A 22771-nucleotide genomic window follows, 5' to 3' on the forward strand; every position below is an offset into this window, starting at 1 on the left:
GTACCGCCATCCTCCACTTTCCATGAGGCCAGGGCATCCCCAGCCCTTCCCACTTCAGCCTGTGTGCTGGTATCTGGAACAACTGGGCACATTCCCCATCTTTCCTTGTTTAGCAAGCAAAGGAGTCACAAGGGCCTGATGAGGTTGCCTACATGGCAACTCTCCGATCTGGCCTATGCTTCAGCTTTGAGGGCCTTGGTTGGTCAAACAGGCCATTTGGGTCTTTGAGGTCTTCAGAGGGTTAATGGGCTGGTGCAGGGGCTCCAATAAATAAATGCAAATCCATGGTGAGGTGGATGTAGGAGGCAGACTTTCTTGTATTATACTATAGCCAGCAGGTCCATCAAAAACCAAACCCAGGGACTGGAGTCAGAGTGCTGGGGGCTGGAGACTTTTCAGACAACAAAATAAACACAGGGTTTGTGTAGACTCAGGACAGAGGGAGCCAAGAGCATGTGTAGTTCATTATCACCCCTACACTTTAGGGTAGGAATGATGGCTTTTGTTGTGACATTGTCGTACAGATAGATCATTCTACTTTGCTCATACCCATGCCTCCCACTGCCCTCTCCCATCCCTGCTCCTGATGGTCCTTTCTGTGGTTCATTTTCCTCTTCTCTTCTGCATATGGCAGGTGGTGGTGTACTCCACTTCTAATGGGGATATTGTCCCTTCACGATAGCTTTAAGGTCATCCCTACTGTTTATTGCCCTGTTAGCAGTTGGACCTGGGAGAATGGAGCCTAAAAATGAGGCAGACTAAAGTCTCATACAATAGCCAACTTTATTCAGAGCACAAGACAATTGATACTCTTGAAGGTTAAGCAGGATCACCTGGGTAAAGTGTACAATCACAAGGACAAGCCACATGTGGCAAAAACATGTCCTTCCGTAGAGGCACATACATGACAACAGCCAGTTGTGATGAACAGTCTGAAGTAAACTCACTCCTATCCGCTACACCTGGGAGGAGCATGAAATTGTATTTCAAGAACAATTCTGTCTTTTGAAGAAACTGATAGCACAGACTCTTGCTTGTTTTCTTACAAGCACTCAAAATCCTCACAGTTCCATTCTTGGACCATGTTCTGACATCTACAAGCGGCCACGAGGCTCTGTTGGGTCTGCCTGCCTTTCAGTTTTCCTTTCTCCTGTCTCGTCCCCGGCGGCCGACCTGCCAGCTTAACTCCAAAAGCATGGCCTTTTCTCTCTCTTCTCTCGCCCTCCTCTGGGCAGCTGCTGAGGTTTACAGCTTGCCTGCCCTAGAATTTTTCTTTTAAGCTCTAATAAAATTGTCCTCAAGCTTAAAAATAATAATTAAAAAAAAAAAAAGGTAAAAGTGTGGTTGGTGACTAAGAAAGAAATATTTAGTAAATAATCGTGCAAGGATAGTTAAATCTAGGTAAAGACTATAAGAATGTATTAGTTGCCTTTATTAGGGCTATGCTAGAATATTTGACAGAAAAATTATAGTTTTAAAAGATTTATTTATTTTTATTTTATGTGTGTGGGCACTTTACCTACATGTATATCTGTGCAACATATGCATGCAGTACCTACAGAGGCCAGAAGAGGGTGTCAGCTCCTCTGGAATTGGAGTTACAGACCAGAGTGCTGAGAACAGAACTGGGGGCCTGTGGAAGAGCATCCAGGGCTCTTAGCCACAGAGTCATCCCCCAGTCCTTGTTCAGTTATTTTCGAAACCATCAGCCCCTTCCTGACTTCCTCGTTCAACACATGATGTACAACTACTCACGCCCCGCCCGCCCTCTCACGGGTCTGTTCGGCTTCCTTGGTGAACACTTGACTGTTTCCCCCATGACAAGACCAGTGCCTCCCCAGGGTGGTCTGGGTAACTGGGGACGGTGGCCTAGGCAGTGTCCCAGCCCCTGGCCTGAGTTCCTGGAGCAGAGTCCCCATAGGTGGGACTGGAAGCTTCAGTCTCAGCATATAGACTAATCCTTTTGCTATGGGATGCTGGCGTGGAGCCTAACCCACTATTCCAACACATCAAGGTCTTGAACAGAGGGTCCGTGCTGTGCATGCCTGGGCCTCCATGATCCTGTGGTTGGTGTCTTTGCCAGATTTTGTGGCTATATTCCTGATCCAGAGTGTACGGGGCCCGCCCTAGCTTGCTGTCTCTAAAAGTTGTTCATATAAGTTTAAATCTGGATGCTAGCCAGTGTTGTAAACACCTCTAATTCTTACCTGGGGAGGATCGGCTTGGTGCTAATGGGCCTCAATATGAGCATCACAGAAGCTCCTCTTGTCTATGTGAGCATACGATTCTATGTGAGGCTTACATGAGTGAGCATGGCAAAGCCACATATGGAATTCTGTGTGTTTATCTGATGTTTATCCTCCCTCTGCCGGCCAAAGGGGACGCTGAATCTCAGTGGCTGCGGGACGCAGGCCTGTCCGGCCTTGTTGGTGGCCTGGGCTCGGATGGCGATCACCAGAGACTCCTGTCCACACTGACACAGACCCAGGTGGCTGCTGTATGCCGCCGGCTAGACGCCTATGCCCGCTCAGCCCGAAGACGACACAAACCACCCATCAGAGATGTCAGGGATATCTTTGGGGTCTTCACTTCCAGGGTGAGTCAGGGCCATTAGGCACTGCCTTTTGGGGCCTCTGTGATGTCACTTCGACTCTCATGTGCCTCTCTGCATGCCACCGTGTCCCCAGGCAGTGCGTGCGTGTGTGTGTGTGTGTGTGTGTGTGTGTGTGTGTGTGTGTGTGTGTGTGCTGCACATGCCAGTGTGTATGTGCTTGTTGCCACCGTGTCCTTGGCTGCCTCTGAAAGCTGAGGTTCTGGCTAAGTCATTACCAAAGCAAACGTTGTCACTTGCATGTTCTGCTGGCACTGAAGCCTGACTAGCTGTGGGCATCTTCTTTCTGGGATCCACAGGAAGGGCGCAATCCTGTGGTTAAAATGATAGTCAGGCCTCCGTGTTTCTCCCCATCCATTCAGCCGCTGCGGCCTCTCTAAGCTTCAGTCGCTCTACCTGTGAATGGTTCTTATCTCCCAGGGTCTGTGTGTCCCCCAGCTTCCCCCCACAGGACTAACTGATGATGTCTACAATTTGTATAGGAAGTAGCTTCAGAGAATGGGGACTCGGGAATGAAATGGACCCATTCTGTGGCTTCTGCATCTCCTGTAGGTAGGTGGCCTTCATTCTTCAGGGCCCTGGGAATCCAGACTGCATAAGCCTCCCTGTGAAGCAAGAGAATGCTCACCTCTGCCCCTTCTGCTGGTTCCTTTACCTCTGTGCACAAGGGTAGTAGCTTCGAAGAAACTCCAAGGGGACAAGTTGGGCTCTTAAAAGGACTACTGCCGGGCTGGAGAGATGGCTCAGAGGTTAAGAGCACTGACTGCTCTTCCAGAGGTCCTGAGTTCAATTCCCAGCAACCACAAGGTGGCTCACAACCATCTGTAATGAGATCTGGTGCCCTCTTCTGGCCTGCAGTCATACATGCTGTATACATAATAAATAAATAAATCTTTAAAAATAATAATAATAATAACAATTAAAAGGACTACTGCCATCAGTCCAGAAAATCTGTGGCTAGGTGATCACTTTTGTGGACCTAGAACATCACTTCCTGGACAGTGGGCCTCAGCTAGAACATCACTTCCTGGACAGTGGGCCTCAGCTAGAACATCACTTCCTGAGCACTGAGCCTGAGTCCTTAGCCGAAGAACTTATTCCCTAGTCAAACCCGCCTCTCTGCTTTCATTTTAAAGGACCCACAGATCCCAGGGGACCACAGGAGCAGGCTGGGATGGAGGAGGTCTTCAACATGGACTCGGCCTACTCTGAGCAAGCTGCAGTGCTTCTACAGAGGACCAGGCCACCCCCAGGAGGCACCTGTGCCTGGGGCAAGGGATCCCTGCCGGTGAGGATGCTGCCCCAAGGTCCTTGGGCACTACTCCATCCTTCAGCTCCTCACGCTTGCCAGGCTGCCAGGCACCCAGCAGGGGAGTTGTTGAATCACTCATTCACTTGACTTCTGCAGCTGTGAGCTGGGTGGCTTCTGAGTGTCAGGGACCAGGACCAGGGCACCTCGGAGCTCTTCCAGTGTTTCCTTTGAGGCTCTTGGTCGATTTTGTCCCTCATCCAACCAGCTGATCACCTCTCAGCAGTTTTTCTAGTTATTTTGTTTGTTTTTAGAGACAGGGTCTTACCATGTAGTTCTGGCTGTCCTGGAACTCAGTATAGACCAGGCTGACCTTAAACTCACAGAAATCAACTGCTTCTACCTCCTGAGTGCTGGAATTAAAGGCATGTGCCACTATGCCCAGCTTTTCTAGTTATTTTTAAAATTAATCTTGGTGCCTGTTGGGCAAGAGAAACCCAACTTTTTTGGTTTTAGTGTTTTACTTCCCCCAATGTTGAGTTACCTCAGTATATTAGAATCAATAATTTATAATTAAATATTTAAGAGTGAAAGTTAGGGCCAGTGAAGTGGTTCAGTGGTTAGAGGCACTTGCTGCCAAGCCTGAAGACCTGAGTTCAATCTCTGGGTCCCACATGGTAGAAGGACAGACAGACTATTTCAAGTTGTCCACTGGCTAACATGTGTGGCACATATATACCTACATACACACATACACACACACACACACACACCACATACACACCACATACACACACACCACATACACACACACCACATACACACATACATACACTTACAGAGGCTATAAACAAATAAATATTTAATAAATTGTACTAATTAAAAAAGATTGAAATTTTACTCAAAGTGCCCAGAGATTCGTGACACAATGTGATGTTGTAGCTGTGGGAGCTTCCACGCAGATCAAGGTCTAAAACCCTGCACTCCCTGAAGCATTCCCCCACAACGCCCTTCTCAAGCAGTCCCTCCCACACATACAGTTATCAGTATTCTGATTCTTTCGTGGGACATAGTCTTCCCAGGACCTGTGGTTAGTTACTAAGGGAAGTTTTCACTGGCCACACTATGATGTGCTTGGATAACTGCGGAGACCATTTCACCAAGGGCCATCTTCCAAAGTGTCAGCCCCCAGGCTTCCTGCACACCTGTTTGTGGTCTTAGCTGGTCCTGGGAGATGAGTATGCCATTATGCTGTCAGTTTCTGGCAGTCAAAAGAGAAATGAGTTCAGAGATGTTAAGTGCCGAGCTGGCTGATGCAGAGCCAGACTGTGGAGTCTACAGCTACCAGGTCCCAGTCTTCCCACTGGCCACTACTCTCTACTGTTTAGGGGGTGTGCCTTGTGCCTACAGTGACCACGATCCCAGAACAAAAGAAATTCCTTCAGTTCATCCAAATAGAAATTACACACATACACACACACACACACACACACACACACACATACACATACACACACACACACACACACACACACATACACATACATACACACACACACACACACATACACATACACATACACACACACACACACATACACACACACACACACACACACACACACATACACACACACACACACACATTTAAAAAACAGGAACTACATAGCCATGGTTGGCCTAGACTCTCCATGTAGACAAGGCTGACCTCAGGGTCAGAGTTCTGAGTGCCTCTGTCTCCTGAGTGTTTGAACTGAAGGACAAGTCAGCATTTGAATCTATGAAATAGGATCTCATGGCCTATGTGCTATATTTTAGCCATAATTATAAAATGCAGCCATGGTATAGACCTTGCCTCAATAAATAAAATAAAGAGTGATTGCCAGGTGTGGTGGTGCACACCTTGAATTCCAGCACTCTGGAGATGGAGGCAGGCAGATCTCTGTGAGTTAAAAGCCAGCTTGGTCTACAAAGTGAGACCCTGTCACAATACATAGATAGATAGATAGATAGATAGATAGATAGATAGATAGATAGATAGATAGATAGATAGATAGATAGATAGATAGATAGATAATGATTGAGGAAGAAACCTCAACTTCTGGTTTCCATATGCAGGGGCATACATGTGTATCATACGTGTATATACACATTCATACACACATGCATGCATATCACACATGCACACATGAAAAAAAAAACAAATAGAACTCAGAATGCTTCCATCTTCTTTGGGTACTCTAAAGGGACACTGGAGGGTGATCTGATCAAGCTTGTCAGGAAATACCAGAAGACCCGTCCCTCTTGCTGGCCACCTCTGGCTACACAATGCGGAAAGCTGCCTGCAGCGCCCTGAAGTGGCCTCTAGGTGGTGCAGCTGAGCAACCTTAATTTTTTTTCAGTTACTGCTTTACCACTGTTCACAGGAAGGAAGAGGAGCCCTGACAGTCTAGGCCAAGGGTGGGGACAGAAGCAGAAGCATAGGTGAGATGAACAAAGACAAGACTAGAAACATAATAAGAGGTCCATGGTGGCCCCTCTCCTCCAGGCCCTCTTGTTAGATTGTAGCTGGCAAAACCATCTTCATTATGGTGGCCTTGCTCACTTTGAGCTTGACACAGTGTCACCCTGAGGTTCATGTCACACTCACAAAAGCCTTCTGAGGTGGGTGCTGTTTACAGTTCCAGGAGGAGAACTTGGTACAGACCATCACCATCTGGCAAGAGACAGCTCAGACTTGACTCCAGATGGGTCTTACCCACTCTGTGCTTCTCCGACCCAAATGCCTAGGCATGGTTGGACTTGCCTTACATCATCTTACACACCTCCCGACAGGTTGTCTTTGCTCCCTCCCCTAGAGGTTCAGAATCCCCAAAGGCAGACTGGGTGTGACCAGGATAGGAGACTTGTCTTCGAGGGACTTGAAGAAGATCCCTCCCTTGGCCCTGATAGAGCTGACGGCCCTCTATGACATCCTGGGCTTGGACCTGAAGAGGAGCAAAGCCGGGAAGTGGAAAGGCTCAGGTCAGCGTGTGTGCCAGGCGCCTGGCTGCCCCTCCAAGCTTGCCCCTCTGTACCCTCCTACACCCAGCCTCTGCCCCGTGAACTTGGACTGCCCGCCCCACCGCTAAGAAGCACTCAGCATGTTTCTGATACCTGTAGATTTTTTTCTGCAAGTGAAAACAATTTCCTAGCCAGTGATGTGGCGTAACTGTATCTCAGTTCTAGGGAGGCTGAGGCAGGAGGATCATGAGTTTGTGACCAACTTAGGCTACATAGCAAGATTCTGTTTGAAGAAAGAAACAAAACCCAATTCATATTCATTTTCCTCCATTCCTATTTGAGTAAACATACAGTAAGATACAAAATGGAAAATACGATGCAGATATAAACAGTATTCAGTTTCAGTGTTTTTTTCTCTCTCTCATCCCTGTATACATATTTTTTCCTCTTAATATGATATGACTATGGACATTTTCCATTTTCCCAGTCCTGTGTCCCGCACCTTTTCTACAACAATGCTTTGTAATGAACAGTTCCCCACCCACCCCAAACTATGGCTTAATCATTCTTGTCTCTCGCTCTCATGGGTAAGTTGGAGATTGCATGATTGATCTAGTTCAGGTGTGTCTGAGACTGAGGCTATTTCTAGGTCTCTTTCTCCTCACTGGACCACCAGGCCATCTGGAGCAGATTCTTCCGGCAAGAGCAGAAACACGGGGGGCAAGCACCCCCACCTAACACAAAGCCTTCATCTGCACTGTGCAGGTTACTGTGCTACCAATCTCAACTATTCACGGAGCCAAGCCCCACACAGGGGTGGGGTGCACTCTGTGCTCCCAGCGGGGTGAAGCACGGGTTCACACAGTAGAGGGTGTTCCCTAGGAGAACTGAATTTGGAACAATAGTTCCACATATCACAGCTACTAAAATTTCCATGAAAACACGATTTTCAGGACTACTAGGCAGTTCAGCAAGTTAAAGCACTTGCTGCCAAACCTGAAGATCCGAGTTTGATCCCTGGGACCCCATGGTGGAAGAAGAGAACCAATTCCCAAATGTTGTCCTCACGTGTGCTGTGCTTTGCATGCACCTCCCTGCCACATACACACACAAAGAAAGAAAGGAAGGAAAATGTGGTTTTCTTTTTTGAAAAACTTCTTAATGGGTTTTAAAGTTAATTTTCTAGCTATTGTGCAAAATGGATTTTATTACGACTTTTTCATATACATGTATCGTTGTACCTTATCCACCCCAATGCCCTTCCTAGTCCTCACTTCTTCCTGCTGGTCCTTTTCCATTCAGAAATTCCAATCCAGAGATTCCCCCTTCTGCTTACATCACACACACACACACACACACACACACACACACACACACACACACACACACACACATACACACACACACACACACACACACATACACACACACACACCCCTAGATTCCACACATGAGAGAAAACATCCTATTTTGTCTTTCTCTCCCCAGTCACCCTCTCTTGTTCCCCTAGACAACTTTTAGACCCCCTTCCACCTCCCACAGACTCTTTCTACTATCGTGTGTGTGTGTGTGTGTGTGTGTGTGTGTGTGTGTGTGTGTGTGTGTGTGTGTTAATTTAGATTGTGTACATGAGAACAAGCACAGGGCTCTTGTCCTTTTAATTCTGGCTTATTTCACTTAACAGGGTGCTCTCTGTCAAGCCTCCTGAACATAGCATTTCATCCTTCTCTCTGTCTGAATAAAATGCCATCACATCCAGGTACCACAGTTTCTCCATCTATACACCATTGATGGGCATCTAGGTTGGTTCCGTATCTTGGCTATTGTGAGTAGTATAGCAGTAACAAGGGTGTGGAGGAGCCTGTGTTACACAGGCTTAGCTTTCTGCAGGTGTCTTACAGGAGTCCTATAGTTGGTTTTTTGTTTTTGTTTTTGTTTTTTCCAGACAGGGTTTCTCTGTGTAGTTTTGGTGCCTGTCCTGGATCTCACTCTGTAGACCAGGCTGGCCTCAAACTTACAGAGATCTGCCTGCCTCTGCCTCCCGAGTGCTGGGATTAAAGGTGTGCACCACTACCACCCAGCCTAGTCTTTTTTTTAAGGTTTATTTTTACTTTTTATGTATAGAGAATTTGCCTGCATGTGTGCCTATATACCATGTGTGTGTAGTGCCCTGCAGAGGTCAGGAGAGGGCATCATAATCTCTGGAACTAGAGTTTTAGCAACCATGTGAGTGCTGGGAACCTCTTAACTACTGAGCCATCCCTCTAGCCTACAGTTCTGTGGTGTTATTATTATTTTTTTTTGACTCACCAAAGGTTTTCCACAGTGGCTACACCAGCTGGTGTTCCTACCAACAGTGTATTATATACAGGCTCATGTCCCAGGAGATCCTTGCCAGTATTGATTATCATTGATTAGTTTTGATGACAGCTGTTCTGAATGGAAGACATGGAATCTCAGTACAGTTTCGATTTGTATTTCTCTGATAACTAAGGATATTGAACTTCCCCCCAAATATTTATTAGTTATTTGTATTCTAATTTTCAGAATTGTCCATTCAATTTGTTACCCTGTTATTGATTGTTCTTTATATACCCTAGATATTGATCCCTTGGCTTATGGATAGTTTGGCCACAGTTTTCTCTTGCTTTGGCAATTGTTTCGTTTGCTGTACAGAAGGTTTTTTTTTTTTAATTTCATTTAGTCCCATCTGTTGATTCTTGGGTTGTGTTTTTGCTCTTGGGAGCCTTTCCAGAAAGTCTTTGCTTGTATCATCATCTTGAAGTATTTTCCCTAACCATTTCAGAGTTTCAGGTCTTACATTAAGGTCTTTGGTACATTTTGAGTTTATTTGGGTGGAAATAATGGCTCTAGCTTCATCCTTCTAGATGTGAAGATCCAGTTTTCCCATGTGTTGAAGAGGCTTCCTTTCTCAACCTTGTCAAAAGTCAGGTGGCCAGAGCTGTGTGGCTTTCTTCCTGGGTCCTGTGTTCTGCCCCACAGATCTGTGTCTGTTTTTTTGTCTCATGGTCTGTCACTATGACTCTGTAGTATACTTTAGACCAGGTACTGTGAGGCTTCCCGTGTGGCTCCTTCTGTTTGGGATTTTGACTTGGCCATTCAGAGTCTTTTGTGCTTCCATGTGAATTTAGGATTGCTTTTTCTAGTCCTGTGGAGAATGTCAGTGAAGTGTGGATAATCTGCAATACACCTCTTTTTACACTACTAATTCTGCCAATCTGTGAACACGGGAGGCCTTTCTGTCCTCTTACATCTTCCTCAATTTCTTCCTTCAGTGGTTTAAAGGAAATCATAGTTTTTAGCCATTGTACTATTTTTCTTCACATGGTCATACCATAACGTATTTAACCATTTCTCTATTAGAGGATATGTATTACATCCATTTTTCCCTCTGTTACAAAGTGCAGCCATAGTTGTTATATCTACAGTTGGAATGTATCTAAGTTTAAAATAATTTTTTTGAGACAGAATCTCATAAAATGTAGCCCAGGCTGGCTTCTAGCTTTCTGCCCTCCTGCCTCAGCCTCCAGAGTGCTAGGATGACAGGCGGGAGCTGTTGCGTCCCGTTCCTATTAAGTTCTGGGAATTTATTACCCTTTAATAGTGTATGTGCTCACCTCTCTGTCTCACTGCCAGAACTATGCACTGTTGTTTTTGTGAGGGTTCTTCAAAGACAAGGGGGCGGTGGGTTAGAGAGGTGGAAGGAGGGGTCTCCAAGCAGAGAGGAGAAGGGCAGTGGAAGAGAGAATGGAAGAGAAGACAGTGGAGAGGTTTGTCTGGGAACAGCCTTAAGCTGGGGTGGCCGAGACCCCTAGGCAGCTCTGCCCTGGCCTGTTGGCTCACACTGGGGAAGCAGGACTTTCCCTTTCAGTGCTTCCTTCCCCGGGGGAGATGGCTGCACTACTGTGGCATACCTGATGTCACCATTGCTGGGACCAGATGCTTCAGTTCCTCCCTTCCCCAGGACTTGGTCCTCCAGAGGAGTGAGTCTGATTACGGTGGCACAGCCAGGCTTGTGGGTGGAGCTGGGAGTCACTGCAGACCTTGAGATGCCCCCTCTGCTCCTCTGGCTTCCCGCAGACTCGGGCCTTTTTGGTGTGCCCCTTCACAGCCTGCTGGAAGCTGACCACAGAGTCCTCCCCAGCACCCAGGTCCCACTGCTCCTGCAAGCTGTAAGTTATCCCCGGCTTGGGCTTGCTCGGCTCTTGAAGGGCTGGCTCTGAGGAACATTTGGGAGATGCCTACCACAAGGGGAAGAGCCTGGGCTTTAGAGAAGGGGAGCTGGATTCAAATTCTGTCACTGGTATCTGCTGTCTCAGAGACCGGGGTGCAATTGTGAACTTCTAGATCCTTCCTTTCAAAGTCTGTGAGCTGGGGTTTATCAACAGTCTTCTTTAGTTGAGGACTGAATGAGAACATGGCCCCGAAGCTCTCAGTAGAGTGCTTGGCTAACAGAAGTGGTTCAGGAAGCTCAGAAAGGCTGAGGACTTGGCTCAGGGGTAGAACACTTGTACAACATGTACAAGACCCTGGTTCCATCTTGTTATTTGAAGGAACCCTTCCAGCACTCTCCCCTTCCCGGTTTTCATGAGAGACAGACACACCCTGCTTGACCCGCTTGCCAGCCGTGGCTGGCTTGAGTAATGACCTCTTCCTCTGATAGTTGCTGTCCTGTTTGGAAAAAAGAGGGCTGGACACAGAAGGCATCCTTAGAGTTCCTGGATCCCAGGCCAGGGTCAAGGTAATGGCTGGCTTCTTCTACCTCTAAAGGCTGCTTCACTTCTCCACGCTTGGTGCTGTGTTTGGCTGGGAGAGAATCTGGGTCCTGGCTGGCCTGTGGCCTGCTTTTGGTGTGGTTGTGGGATTCCAAGAGACAGGTAGGTGGCCAATAGAGCCGTGGGCTCCAGGGTCACACTGCGAACACCTATGGAATGGAGCCTTGCATTCAGTGGCTTGACTCAGGATGGCGTCCAATCCTCATAGCAACCACATCAGGAAGGTCCTGCGGTTGTCACCACCTTTCATGAGGACACTGAAGCCCAGACAGGGTGAGCAGCTTACGTGGGAGCTACAGGCAACTTCTTGGTGGCCCTCCTTTCTCTAGGGGTTGGAGCAAAAGCTGGAGCGAGACTTCTATGCCGGCCTCGTGAGCTGGGACAAGGTTCATCCCAACGACGCGTCCGACCTGCTCAAGAGGTTCCTCCGGAAGCTGCCGGCTCCTCTGCTCACAGCCGAGTACCTCCCAGCTTTTGCAGCAGTGCCCAGTGCGTGTGGCAGTCCCGTGCATGTGCAGGGGAGGGTTGTGGCTGTCCTGTGCATGTACAGGGGAGGGTTGTGGCAGTCCTGTAGATGTGCAAGGGATTGTGGGAGGTTGGGAGCCCCTAGCCTTGGTGAGGAGAAGGTGGAGAAGGGCAGTATCGGCAGACTGTTCCACTTGTTCAGAAATGTCTGTCTCCTGGGGTCTGAAGCTGATGAGGCAGGAAGTGTGTTTGCATGAATGTGAGCATGTACATGTATGCACAGGCACCTGTGAGGTGGGTAGTGGTACATGTGTCTGTCAGGTGTGTATATTGTACGTGTGTGCATAGGGTGACAGGGGAGAAGATGAAGGGGCTGGGACTTTGGCAACTGGACCTGTTATCAGTCCTGATATGGACAAGGGACTAACTGACTTTAGTTCTTTTTTTTGTGGGGGGGGGGGGGTTCGAGACAGGGTTTCTCTGTGTAGCTTTGGAGCCTGTCCTGGATCTCACACTGTAGCCCAGGCTGGCCTCGAACTCACAGAGATCCACCTGCCTCTACCTCCCGAGTGCTGGGATTAAAGGCGTGCGCAGCTGCCGCCGCTGCCGCCACCGCCGCCACCACCACCATCCGACTAGTTCTTTTCCTAAAATGTTTATTACGTCTTAAAAGTTTTGTGGGAGAGGAGCACATGCCACGGTGCACATGAGGTCAGAGGACAGCCTTCAGGAATCTGTTTTCTCCTTTTATCATGTGGTGTCTTGAGGTCTTGACATCCATGGGCTGGAGCGTATCAGGCTTACACAACTGTGGACACCTGTGTGTGTTGATCTTTCTGTGTGCACACAGGTCAGACCCTCCTGTTACACACACACACATAGATTCCTCACTGGGGCTTCTTTAGAATCCTTCACGTACAAACCTGGGAAAGCCTGACAATGCCCCCCTCTCCAAAAGCTTCAAGATGGGGCTGATGAGATGTATTAGTTAATAAATCACCACACAAGCATGGAGACTTAGTTCATGTCCCCAGCTAAAAGTCAGATGGAGCCACATACCTCTGCAACCCTCGCACAGGCAAGAGAACCTCGGGGGCTCACTGGCCAGCCTGCCTAGCCAATCAGTGAACTTCAGGCTCAGAGAGTGTTTCAAAAGGTAGGGTAGAGAGCAATTGATGAAGACCCCTACCTGGGCTGGCTCTCTCTCTCTCTCTCTCTCTCTCTCTCTCTCTCTCTCTCTCTCTCTCTCTCTCATGTTTACACTATCTAAACTCCACCAACCACAACAGCAGGCTCTGAGTGTTCTTCCTCTCTTGCCTCTGTGTCTCACCAGCCTCCTTTCAAAACATACATCAAGCCAACCATCCCCAACACACTTGCAAAAGGACTTGGCTCCTTCCCAGATCCTGACCCACCTCCTCCTAGGCCCTCCCTCCCTCCCTGTAGTAAGACACCCACGGAGGATACGCCTCCTCTTCAGCTTCTCTCCTCATCCTTCAAGCCTGCTGCTCTCTGACTAGAAAGAGTTTCCCACACACCAGTTCACTGCCACCTGCCCAAGTTCAAATGTTAGTGTTGCAGGAGACCCACTAAGATGACATGCAATGTGCCCTTCTGTAACTTCCACTGGAGACTCTGACCTCAGGTGCAACCAGCTTTTCCTTTCCAACCCTCATCTTGCAAAGGGTATCATGAAACCTTCCGTCCTGGACAGGTGGGCTATACATATTCCCTCCCAGGGATGACTTTCTGGCCCCTGGCATTCTTGACCCTGGGTCATAGTTCAGCCCAGTGTCTGTCTGGGCATGTATACAGACATGCATGTGCATATGTAGGTGTACATGCCGTGAGCATGTGTGTTTGCTTTTCACTAACAAAGTGTGGCGAATGTCCTGACCAGCACCGGCTGGGCTTTTATCTGAGCATGCTGGCCAGGAAGCCGTGGCAAGCCTTGTGGGAAGGGGCCTGCTGGGCTTCCCAGCGCTGAATTTCTCCCAGGCAGAGGCTAGAGCAATGAGGGAGCATCCCTGAGCTGCTTCTCCCTCCCTTCGCCCCTCCTCCACAGACATCCCCGACCTGAAGCAGCGCCTGCAGGCTCTCCACCTGCTAGTCCTCCTCCTGCCTGAACCCAACCGCAACACCTTGAAGGTAAGGGTGGCTTTTATGCCCTGTCTCAGCCCTCAGCCTCAGTGTTGGCTCTGAAGGTGCTCGTCCTGTTCACGCCTTCATGCCAGGTGTGGGTGTGATGACCACCCACGTAAGCAGTCCTTGTCCGAGGGTCTTCCCCTAGGAAAGCGGGAGAATTCTCAGAGCGTACCTGATCCACACGGTGCAAGCATCTTCCAGGGCAAGGGCACTGTGTGCTGAGAAGTCTGGTGAGCAGGGAAGAGATACATTAGTCCAGACCACTCTTCCCTGGGGACTCCTCCTAGGCTCACCAAGGCTGTGTTCATCTCGGAGTGGGGCTGGAGCAGCCAGCCTACCCCAAACTCAGCTGCTCACTGTCCTTTTCAGCTGTGGGAGGCACAGTATGGTGATGATGTTCTCTGGAGAGTCAGTTTGAGAAATGGTCCCCTTGTGTGATCTGGGAGTGGGTGCTGAGGGCTGAGCCTGGGAGCAGCCTTGGCTTGGGTCCAGGCTCCCCACCTCCTGGATGTCCTTGGGTTTGACTGATGGGTCAGCCAGGTGAGCCTGCATGGGGAGCAGGCGGGGTGGGGGGTGGGGGGTGGTGTGGGGTGGGATCTTCATCTTGGAATTTTTACTCCCTTTTGGTCACAGGATGATGAAGTATTTTGTTTGATTGTTTTGGATGTGACAGGAGCTAGCACAGGAGAAACCATGGGGTAGAGGTTATGGCTCTCTGTCGGTGCTCAATGTATGTCCTCTCTCCCTCCCTCCTTCCCTCCCTCCCTCTTCCCCTCGCTTCCCCCTTTCCTTCATTCCCCCTTCCGTCCTTTTCCTCAGACTTTTCCTCTTCCTTTCTAATCATCTATTGTCTTTCCTTCGCCCATCTTCCTTCCTCTCTTTCCCACCCCCATTCTTCCTTTCCTTCCCTTTCTTCTTTCTATCCGTGTATTGTCTTTCCATCTACCCATCTTTCCATCCATCCCTCTCTCCTCTTCATCTTTACTACATGGCTCTCGGCACATTTTCTAAGCCAGATTCTTTCTCTGCACAATGGGTCCAACAGTAAAACTTCCTGTGTGGCCTTGCCGCTGACAGCATCAGTGAGCTGGCGAACCCCTGTGAGAGGCTAGCTGCTGGGCCAGGGACACAAGCCATCACTAGGTGGTAGCTGTGATCCACCCCTTTCTGCCCAGACTCCTATGAAGAAGGGTTGTTGTGGGCGGGCGGGAAGCATAGGACTGTGCTGGAATTGGAGGCAGGTTCTGTGCCCTTCCCTAGGCACTCCTGGAATTCCTCAGGAAGGTGGCAGCCCAGGAGCAGCACAACAAGATGACCTTGTGGAATGTTTCCACGGTGATGGCCCCCAACCTCTTCCTGCCCCGAGGGCGGCCTCCCAAGCTCCCCAAGGGTGAGAAGCAGCTGGCAGAGGGCGCAGCTGAAGTGGTGTGCATGATGGTGCAGTACCAGGACCTGCTTTGGACGGTGAGTGACGGCAGTGACAGGACAGCGAGCCGGGGGCAGACTGTCCATTCTTTCCACCACCCTGCTCTACCCTGGTGCAGCTGCCCACTCGCTGCTATCATAGGCACCATGTTTTGTGACACTAGTTAGGGCCCTTCTTAGGGACTCTGCAGAGGCCAGTGTTTTCCTTCTCTGCATGCAGGTCTAAGGAGTCTGCATTTTCTTTCCTTACAACCATACCGCTCACCTCTCAGCTGATTCAGCCCTCCGCTTTCCCCTTCAGCCTAGTATCATTGATGTTCCCTTAGCAACAGCAAGAATGTCCCAGCTTTGAGGCTTGGGGGCATAAGGCCTGCCCAAGGGAGGTCAAAGCCAGATGTGAGAGCTAGGCCTGCCTCTGCCATGAGTGTTGCCCTGAAAACGAGCAAAGAAGGGGGTGGGGGCACATGGAGGGCTGTGCTGGTCCTAGTCTGCTGAAGTTGGAGGTGAGACAGGAGCCTTGAGAAGATCCTTCTAGCACTCAGTATTCCCACCACACAGTCGGTACCACCCACAGGGGCAGCTCAGGCCACTTGCTCACTCCATTACTCTCCTATCCATCTGTCCACTTGTCCAAACATCTTTCACCCACATATCCGACTACCCATTTATCCATTTAGCAACCGTCTGCCTTCCCATTTGTCCAACTAATCCCCAGCTATCCCCACTCACCCATGTACCTACTAATCTAGCCATCTCCCTCTCTTCTTTCTACCCATCATCCATGTACCTATCTACCCATTTATCCATCATCCACTGATGAGTCATCCATCCATCTGTTATCCATCTACCTATCCACCCAACCATCTATCCCTCTGTCTACCCATTTGTCCATTATGTATCTACCTACATACTCATCCATCTATCCAGCCATTGCCTATTCAACCATGTACCCACCTACCTACCTACCATCTACTCATTTACCCACTATCCATCCATTTATATACTCATCCAAATACTCACCCACCTACCCATTCATCATCCTTTTACCCACATGCTCACCCATCTATCATCCACCCATTCACTCACCCATCCATCCATCTACTCCACTCTGTCCACTCATATACCCATCCATCTATCCCTCCCTTCATCCATGAATTAGATTTATCCCCCAGATCCCAGCAAATGCTCCCTTCTCTGAGGAGCCCCAGATCCTCTGTGTCCTGAACCAGCTGCTGTTTTAGATGCATCTGGGTTGGGGGTGGGTGCTACAGAGATAGCTCAGTGGTTAAGAGCACATACTGCTCTTCCAGGGGACCTGGGTTCCAGCACACACACGGCAGCTCACAACTGTCTGTAACTCCAGTTCTAGGGATTCCGATGCCCTCTTCAGCCCTTCATGGGCACCACATCATCAGGCACACACTTGGTGTACATACTTACATACGTGCAAGCAAATCATGCAGATATACCCTGGGCTTCCCGCCTCTGGGTTTTTGTTCAAGCCTTTCACTCAGCCTGGATGTTCTTTCCGTTTTTCCAAAGGCAGAGCTTGATGCTCTCTGTTCATTCTTTAAGACTGAGTTCAGGGTCAATTCTTCTGCTGAAAGTTTTCTACCACCACCACCCCAGACTCCCATAATTCCCTTTTCTCTGCATGCAACCTTCTGAAGTTATATTACTATTAAAACATAATGAATTACAATTTTTATTTTTTAAAGTTTTTTTTTTTTAAATCAGTATGAGTGTTTAGCCTGCATGCATGTAGGTGTACCACACATATTCCTGGTTCCTATCAAAAGAGGACTTCAAATCTCCCAGAACTGGAGTTATAAGTTGATGTTGGGGACAGGACCAGGTTGTCTGGAAGAGCAGTGGGTGCTCTTAACTACAGTGCCACTTCTCTGGCTGCTACAGTTTTTCCTGTTATAGGGAGTTTTTGTTTGTTTGTTTGTTTTAAAGAGATTGCTTAAATACTAGATTTTTTTTTTTTTTTGGTAAGTTTCAGACAGCACAGATGTATACAGCAGAATCAGAGAAATCTCCATTGCCTTCCCATGTGTATCATTATAATTAGGTTCCTACACCTCATAGACTGTCACACCTCAGAAAGAGGGTCCCTGGACCCTGAAGTCTCTGCTAGAGTCTCCCTGTACCTCATAGACTGTCACATCTCAGGAAGAGGGCCCCTGGACCCTGAAGTCTCTGCTAGAGTCTCCCTGCACAGTGGCTGAGCTGACCTGCAGGCCTCCAGGAACTCCCCCAGGCCCACTGGTTGGGCTTCTCCCAGCGGGAGGCCAGCCTAGATGTATTTCGGGGGACACCCCTGTCCGGTGTGCTAACGAACAGCTCCCCATAAGCACAGCTCTGTCCAGAAGCCTCAGGGACCGCTCCATTCTGAATCCAACACTTCAGGGTCCTCCTTGGGACTAAATGTCTAACATCCATCCCGCCAAACTAATGCTCCGGTAGCCACTTTGAGGACTCAGTTTCCAAGCTCTGTGTGGGAGGAGCCGTGGTGGCCGGAATGTGGCCTTGCTTGGCCTCTTGTCCCCAGCACCACAGCACCCGGCTGAGACATGATTCTTTCCGGCCAGGTTGCCTCTTTCTTGGTAGCCCAAGTGCGAAAACTGAATGACAGTAATGGCCGCCGTCCCCAGCTCTGTGATGGGGGCCTCAAGACGTGGCTGCGGAGGACACACGTAGACAGGGACAAGGCCGGGGACGGGCTTGAGGCGGTGAGTGCCCCCCGCAGCAGGCGAATGGAGAAACTGACCGAAGGTGGTGAAAAGGCTCCTGGTTGGGGGAGGGCATCCGGGTTTCTCATCATTCCTGACACCAAGCTGGTATAATCATCTGAGACCGCCAGGGGGCGCCCGAGCCGCATGGCAGAGGGGGAGCAGGTGGTGCTGGGTAACCAGAGAGGCTGCGGCTGAGGGGCGGGAAGCTGGCCTGGTGGGGAAAGGCCACCTACTTGGCCTTACTTTTAGAAGGCACTTTGTGTGCCTAGGTCGGGGGTCAGAAAGTGGATGGGGCCGCTTCGTGGGACAGGGATGTGGAAGAAGGAGTCTTTCTCGAGGAACACAGAGCAGGGTAGAGTCCTCAACACAGTCCCTTAGGAAAGTCGTGTGTGTGTGTGTGTGTGTGTGTGTGTGTGTGTGTGTGTGTGTGTGTGTGTGCGCGCGCGCGCGTGTGTGTGATGAGTGGGCATGAGCCTGGGTGTGCGTGAACACATCTGTAGATAGCTTGCATGTGCTCCTGTGTGCATGCTTTCCCACACCCGGATGTATGTGTGGGTTTGCGTATGCATGTAGTGCGCATGTGAATACTGGTCCAAGCACACACACGTGTGTGTGTGGGTGTGAATTCCAGGGATGAGAGAGGCATTCGTTCTTCATCCCCATCATCTCCATCTCCAGACTCCCAAAGTGGCAAAGATCCAGGTGACCTGGCCCAGCATGGATCTTCTGCAGGTGCCTCTGAACCCCAGCACCAGAGTGACCCACATCCTGAAGCTGTTCGCAGAGCGCCTCAACCCTGGGTCACAGCCTGAAGATGGCAGTGAGGACCCAGGCAGCATTCTCTCAGAGTAAGGGCCACTTCCCTGAGGCAGGAGCCTCCCTTCTCCCCTGCAGGGTTCTGGGAGGGCTCAGTCCCTTCCAGCTGAAGGCCATGAGGAGTTACACATGTCCTCGTCTGCTCCTGGCCTTCCTCTTTCTGTGGTGGTCACGATGGGGTCTCCAACCTTCTCAGAGCTTCTTGGCTCCAAATAACAGTGAAGAGGGTCCCCATGCATTACTGATTTTATTTACATCTAATAAATGGCTACTATAGGTCAGACGCCAAGAGGAATGCTAAAATGGCAATGAAAGGACTCAACAGAGGGACTGGAGAGACAGCTCAGTGGTTAAGAGCACTGACTGCTGTTGGAAAGGACCAGAGTTCCGTTCCCAGCCTCCCAGGTCAGGCAGCTCACAAGCACCTGTAACTCCAGCTACAGAGCACACAATGACTCTGGCTTTCACAGACACTCACACACATGTGCACACATGCCCCCCCCATACTCATAATTAAAAATGAATATAAAAAAAATAACCAAAGAGGTCCTGGCCTTACAGGCTCATACCACGTGGAAAAGACAGACATAAATCGAGTAGCCATTACTGTCAAGTTAAAAACTGTATTAGCTTTTATAAGAAATTCAGGGAGCAGCATGAGTGTGCACTGAGATGCCTGCTATACTGAGGAGCAAACAAGGCCTCCAGGCACAGAAAATTGCCTGTGCAAAGGTCCTAAGGAAGCAAGAAGCAGCGTGGTTAAATGCATCAGTAAGACTGGTATGTGGGGGTCATTCCTAGGCACAAGAAGTAGCCGGAGACCTCGGGAGCTTCCTTCATGGGTTTGGCACAAAGACCCTCAGAGTGTCAGCCCTTACCAAGTGTCTGATCCAATTCCTTCAGATATGGATGAGAAAATGAAGTCCCAGAGAGGGGAGAGGGCATGTCCAAAGCCACAGAGCAAGTCAGGGCAGATCCTGAAGCTGAATTTGGGATACCTATAATTACCATAAGATAATTATATACTTATATCATAATAGCTATCACACATACCATACAATGCCCTTATTCCACCTTGATGGACCCTCACAGTAGGATCCTCTTTCCCTTCACCACCCTGATCTCATCCCTCTGAAGCCCATTTCTGATGCCTAGCTGGAAGGGACCTTGTGGCAGAGCATCTGGGGCTGATCTTTCCCAAGGACTACCTGGATGCCTCTCCCTGCCCCTGGCTGTTGGCCTCCTCCATCGGCTCCAGTTCTCTCAGAAGGGTCCATAAGCCCTTCCAACTGGGACTACAAATCCTTGAGGATGCCCCTTCCAGGCCTGGGGTGGTCTTGCCTTCTCCAGCAGAGCCCAGTGGATTTTTTCTCTCTGTCTTACAGCAACACAAAGCAGGCCAACTTCCTTGTCTATGAAGTTGGAGGGAATATTGGTAAGTTCCCCTGTGGGAAGTGAGTCCAAGGCCCAGGCTCCTAGGAGCTCTTTGACCTTGGAAGGTCAGAATGAGCCCTCCCCCTTCAGGCCTGTCTCCTGCAACTGGTAGAACCCTGCTGTAAGAGCCAAGGTGAACATGGCTGAATTAGGAACTCTTCCTGCATGGGCAGCTCTACACAGGGCTGACTCTTGGTTGGAAGAAGACTGACCAGTGTTTAGTGTAGCTAGAGTTTTCCTGCCTGGCCCACAGTCAGGACAAATCTCTCTCACCCGCCAGTCCCACAGCCGCTCAGACCCAACCAAGTCAACACAGAGACTTATATTGCTTACAAACTGTATGGCCGTGCCAGGCTTCTTGCTAACTATTCTTATATCTTAAATTAATCCATTTCTATAAATCTATACCTTGCCACATGGCTCGTGACTTACCGGCATCTTCACATGTTGCTTGTCATGGCGGTGGCTGGCAGTGTCTCCTACTCAGCCTTCCACTTCCCAGAATTCTCTTCTCTGTTTGTCTCGCCTATCCTTCCTGCCTGGCTACTGGTCAATCAGTGTTTTATTTACTAACCAATCAGAGCAACATATTTGACATACAGAACATCCCACAGCAGTTTAGTGTGGAAGTTGTCAATGTTACCACGGATGTCTCAAGGACACCCCAGGGAAGGGGAATCTCAGCCCTGCATGTGGATGCCTTTAGGAATGCTGTAGGCTTACCAGCATCCGGCTCCAAGGGTCCTTGCTTTGTGAGAACCAGGGACAAGCACTGACCCTCAAACTTGGGTGGGATACTAGAATCACCTCCAGGGCTGTGATGAAAAATGTCTGTGTCTTGTGGACTCATGTTTCTAAGTTCCTTCATGCACCAAAGCTGCTTGTCCAAGGACCAGACTACCCTTGGAGAGCCACTGGCCAAGAAAGGGAGACAAGACAAGGTCCAGGAGTTTGTGGTGGCTGAAAGACAGTCTTGTGTGTAAGGAGTGGAGGAGGCTCCTGGAGGCATTTCAGGAGCTTGCAAGATCCACCAGGGGGCTCTGGAACTCATGCCGCATGGCTGTATCAGCGGTGGAGGCTGATGGTCTTAGGCACCTCTGGTGTGGATGCCTGGGGAAGAGGGCTTAGATTTCCCAGCAAAGCATCTTCTACCAGCAGAAGTCACCTCAGAGAAAGGGGTAACTGCGAGCCTCAGCAAGGCTCCCACAGCTAGAGGGTGGTGCCTTGCCTGGTGAGAGGCTCCGGGCAAGATAACAGTCTTTTCTAGTCACCTTCTGAATCTCTGGGATCCCTTCTGCCTACAGGTGAACATTGCCTGGACCCAGATGCCTACCTCTTAGATTTGTACCGTGCCAACCCCCACGGTGAGTGGGTCATTAGACAGAGCCCCACCTAAGCCTTGAATCCCAAGGAACAGCCTGGAGCACCCCGCCTGGGAGCAGAGCCCTTCCTCCAAAGTCCTCCTTCCCAGGAAATACCTCTTCCATGCCAGACAGCACAAAGCTGGGTCTGCCCGTCACCATCCTCACCATGCACACAGAGCCCCAGAGGATGCCACCCAGAGCACCTGCATCTCCACAGGAGTTTGTCCACAATTTCCAGGCACAGGGGGAATGAAACTGTAGCACCTCTCTCGAGAACAGATGGGAATTTCCAGAAAATATTGCTTTGGAGGCAGCCCCACAGTGTGGAGTGGGAAGTCACTGTGACCATGGACAACTGCTTGTCTTCTCTGAGACCCCCAAGATGCCATGGACAGTCCTAGGAGAACTGGACAGATGACAAACTTCCCTTCGCGCTCCTGTGTCTTAAACGCTGCCTTACGGAACCTTGTTTTATAGCATATTTAAGTTGCTTCAACATTAAACACACATCTAGCTCAACATCACTTTCACTTTGTTCTCCCCAGCCTGGCTCATGGTGGGCGTTGTCTCTCTGGCAGCTGACTGGAGCTAGATGAAACACCTTGCTGTTTCTTCCATGGGCGCTGGCTCCGCCTTGAACGTGCCCCATCCAGCAGGGCCAGGTGATGGTGCCATTAGAGCACTGGGGGCTGCTGAAGGAAGGAGGGCGAGGATGAGTCTCTGGC

General features: G+C 49.6%; 1 protein-coding gene across 1 annotated transcript in view; it reads left to right on the forward strand.

The window, feature by feature from the left end:
* Positions 1 to 22565, forward strand: part of Arhgap40 (Rho GTPase activating protein 40) — a 40278-nt gene extending 17713 nt beyond the window's left edge. The window contains exons 3-15 of the mRNA XM_052725809.1: positions 2379 to 2596; positions 3094 to 3163; positions 3748 to 3899; positions 6719 to 6884; positions 10965 to 11056; positions 11548 to 11625; positions 11989 to 12148; positions 14190 to 14272; positions 15530 to 15733; positions 18289 to 18429; positions 19111 to 19280; positions 20634 to 20683; positions 21987 to 22565. Of these exons, the coding sequence (XP_052581769.1) occupies positions 2379 to 2596; positions 3094 to 3163; positions 3748 to 3899; positions 6719 to 6884; positions 10965 to 11056; positions 11548 to 11625; positions 11989 to 12148; positions 14190 to 14272; positions 15530 to 15733; positions 18289 to 18429; positions 19111 to 19280; positions 20634 to 20683; positions 21987 to 22078 (1676 nt within the window). The 3' untranslated portion in view covers positions 22079 to 22565. The remainder of the gene's footprint in view (positions 1 to 2378; positions 2597 to 3093; positions 3164 to 3747; positions 3900 to 6718; positions 6885 to 10964; positions 11057 to 11547; positions 11626 to 11988; positions 12149 to 14189; positions 14273 to 15529; positions 15734 to 18288; positions 18430 to 19110; positions 19281 to 20633; positions 20684 to 21986) is intronic.
* The last annotated feature ends 206 nt before the right edge of the window (positions 22566 to 22771 follow it).

Source organism: Peromyscus californicus, unplaced genomic scaffold (assembly GCF_007827085.1).
Source record: "Peromyscus californicus insignis strain IS unplaced genomic scaffold, ASM782708v3 Scaffold_7__1_contigs__length_154581171, whole genome shotgun sequence".
NCBI lineage: Eukaryota > Metazoa > Chordata > Mammalia > Rodentia > Cricetidae > Peromyscus > Peromyscus californicus.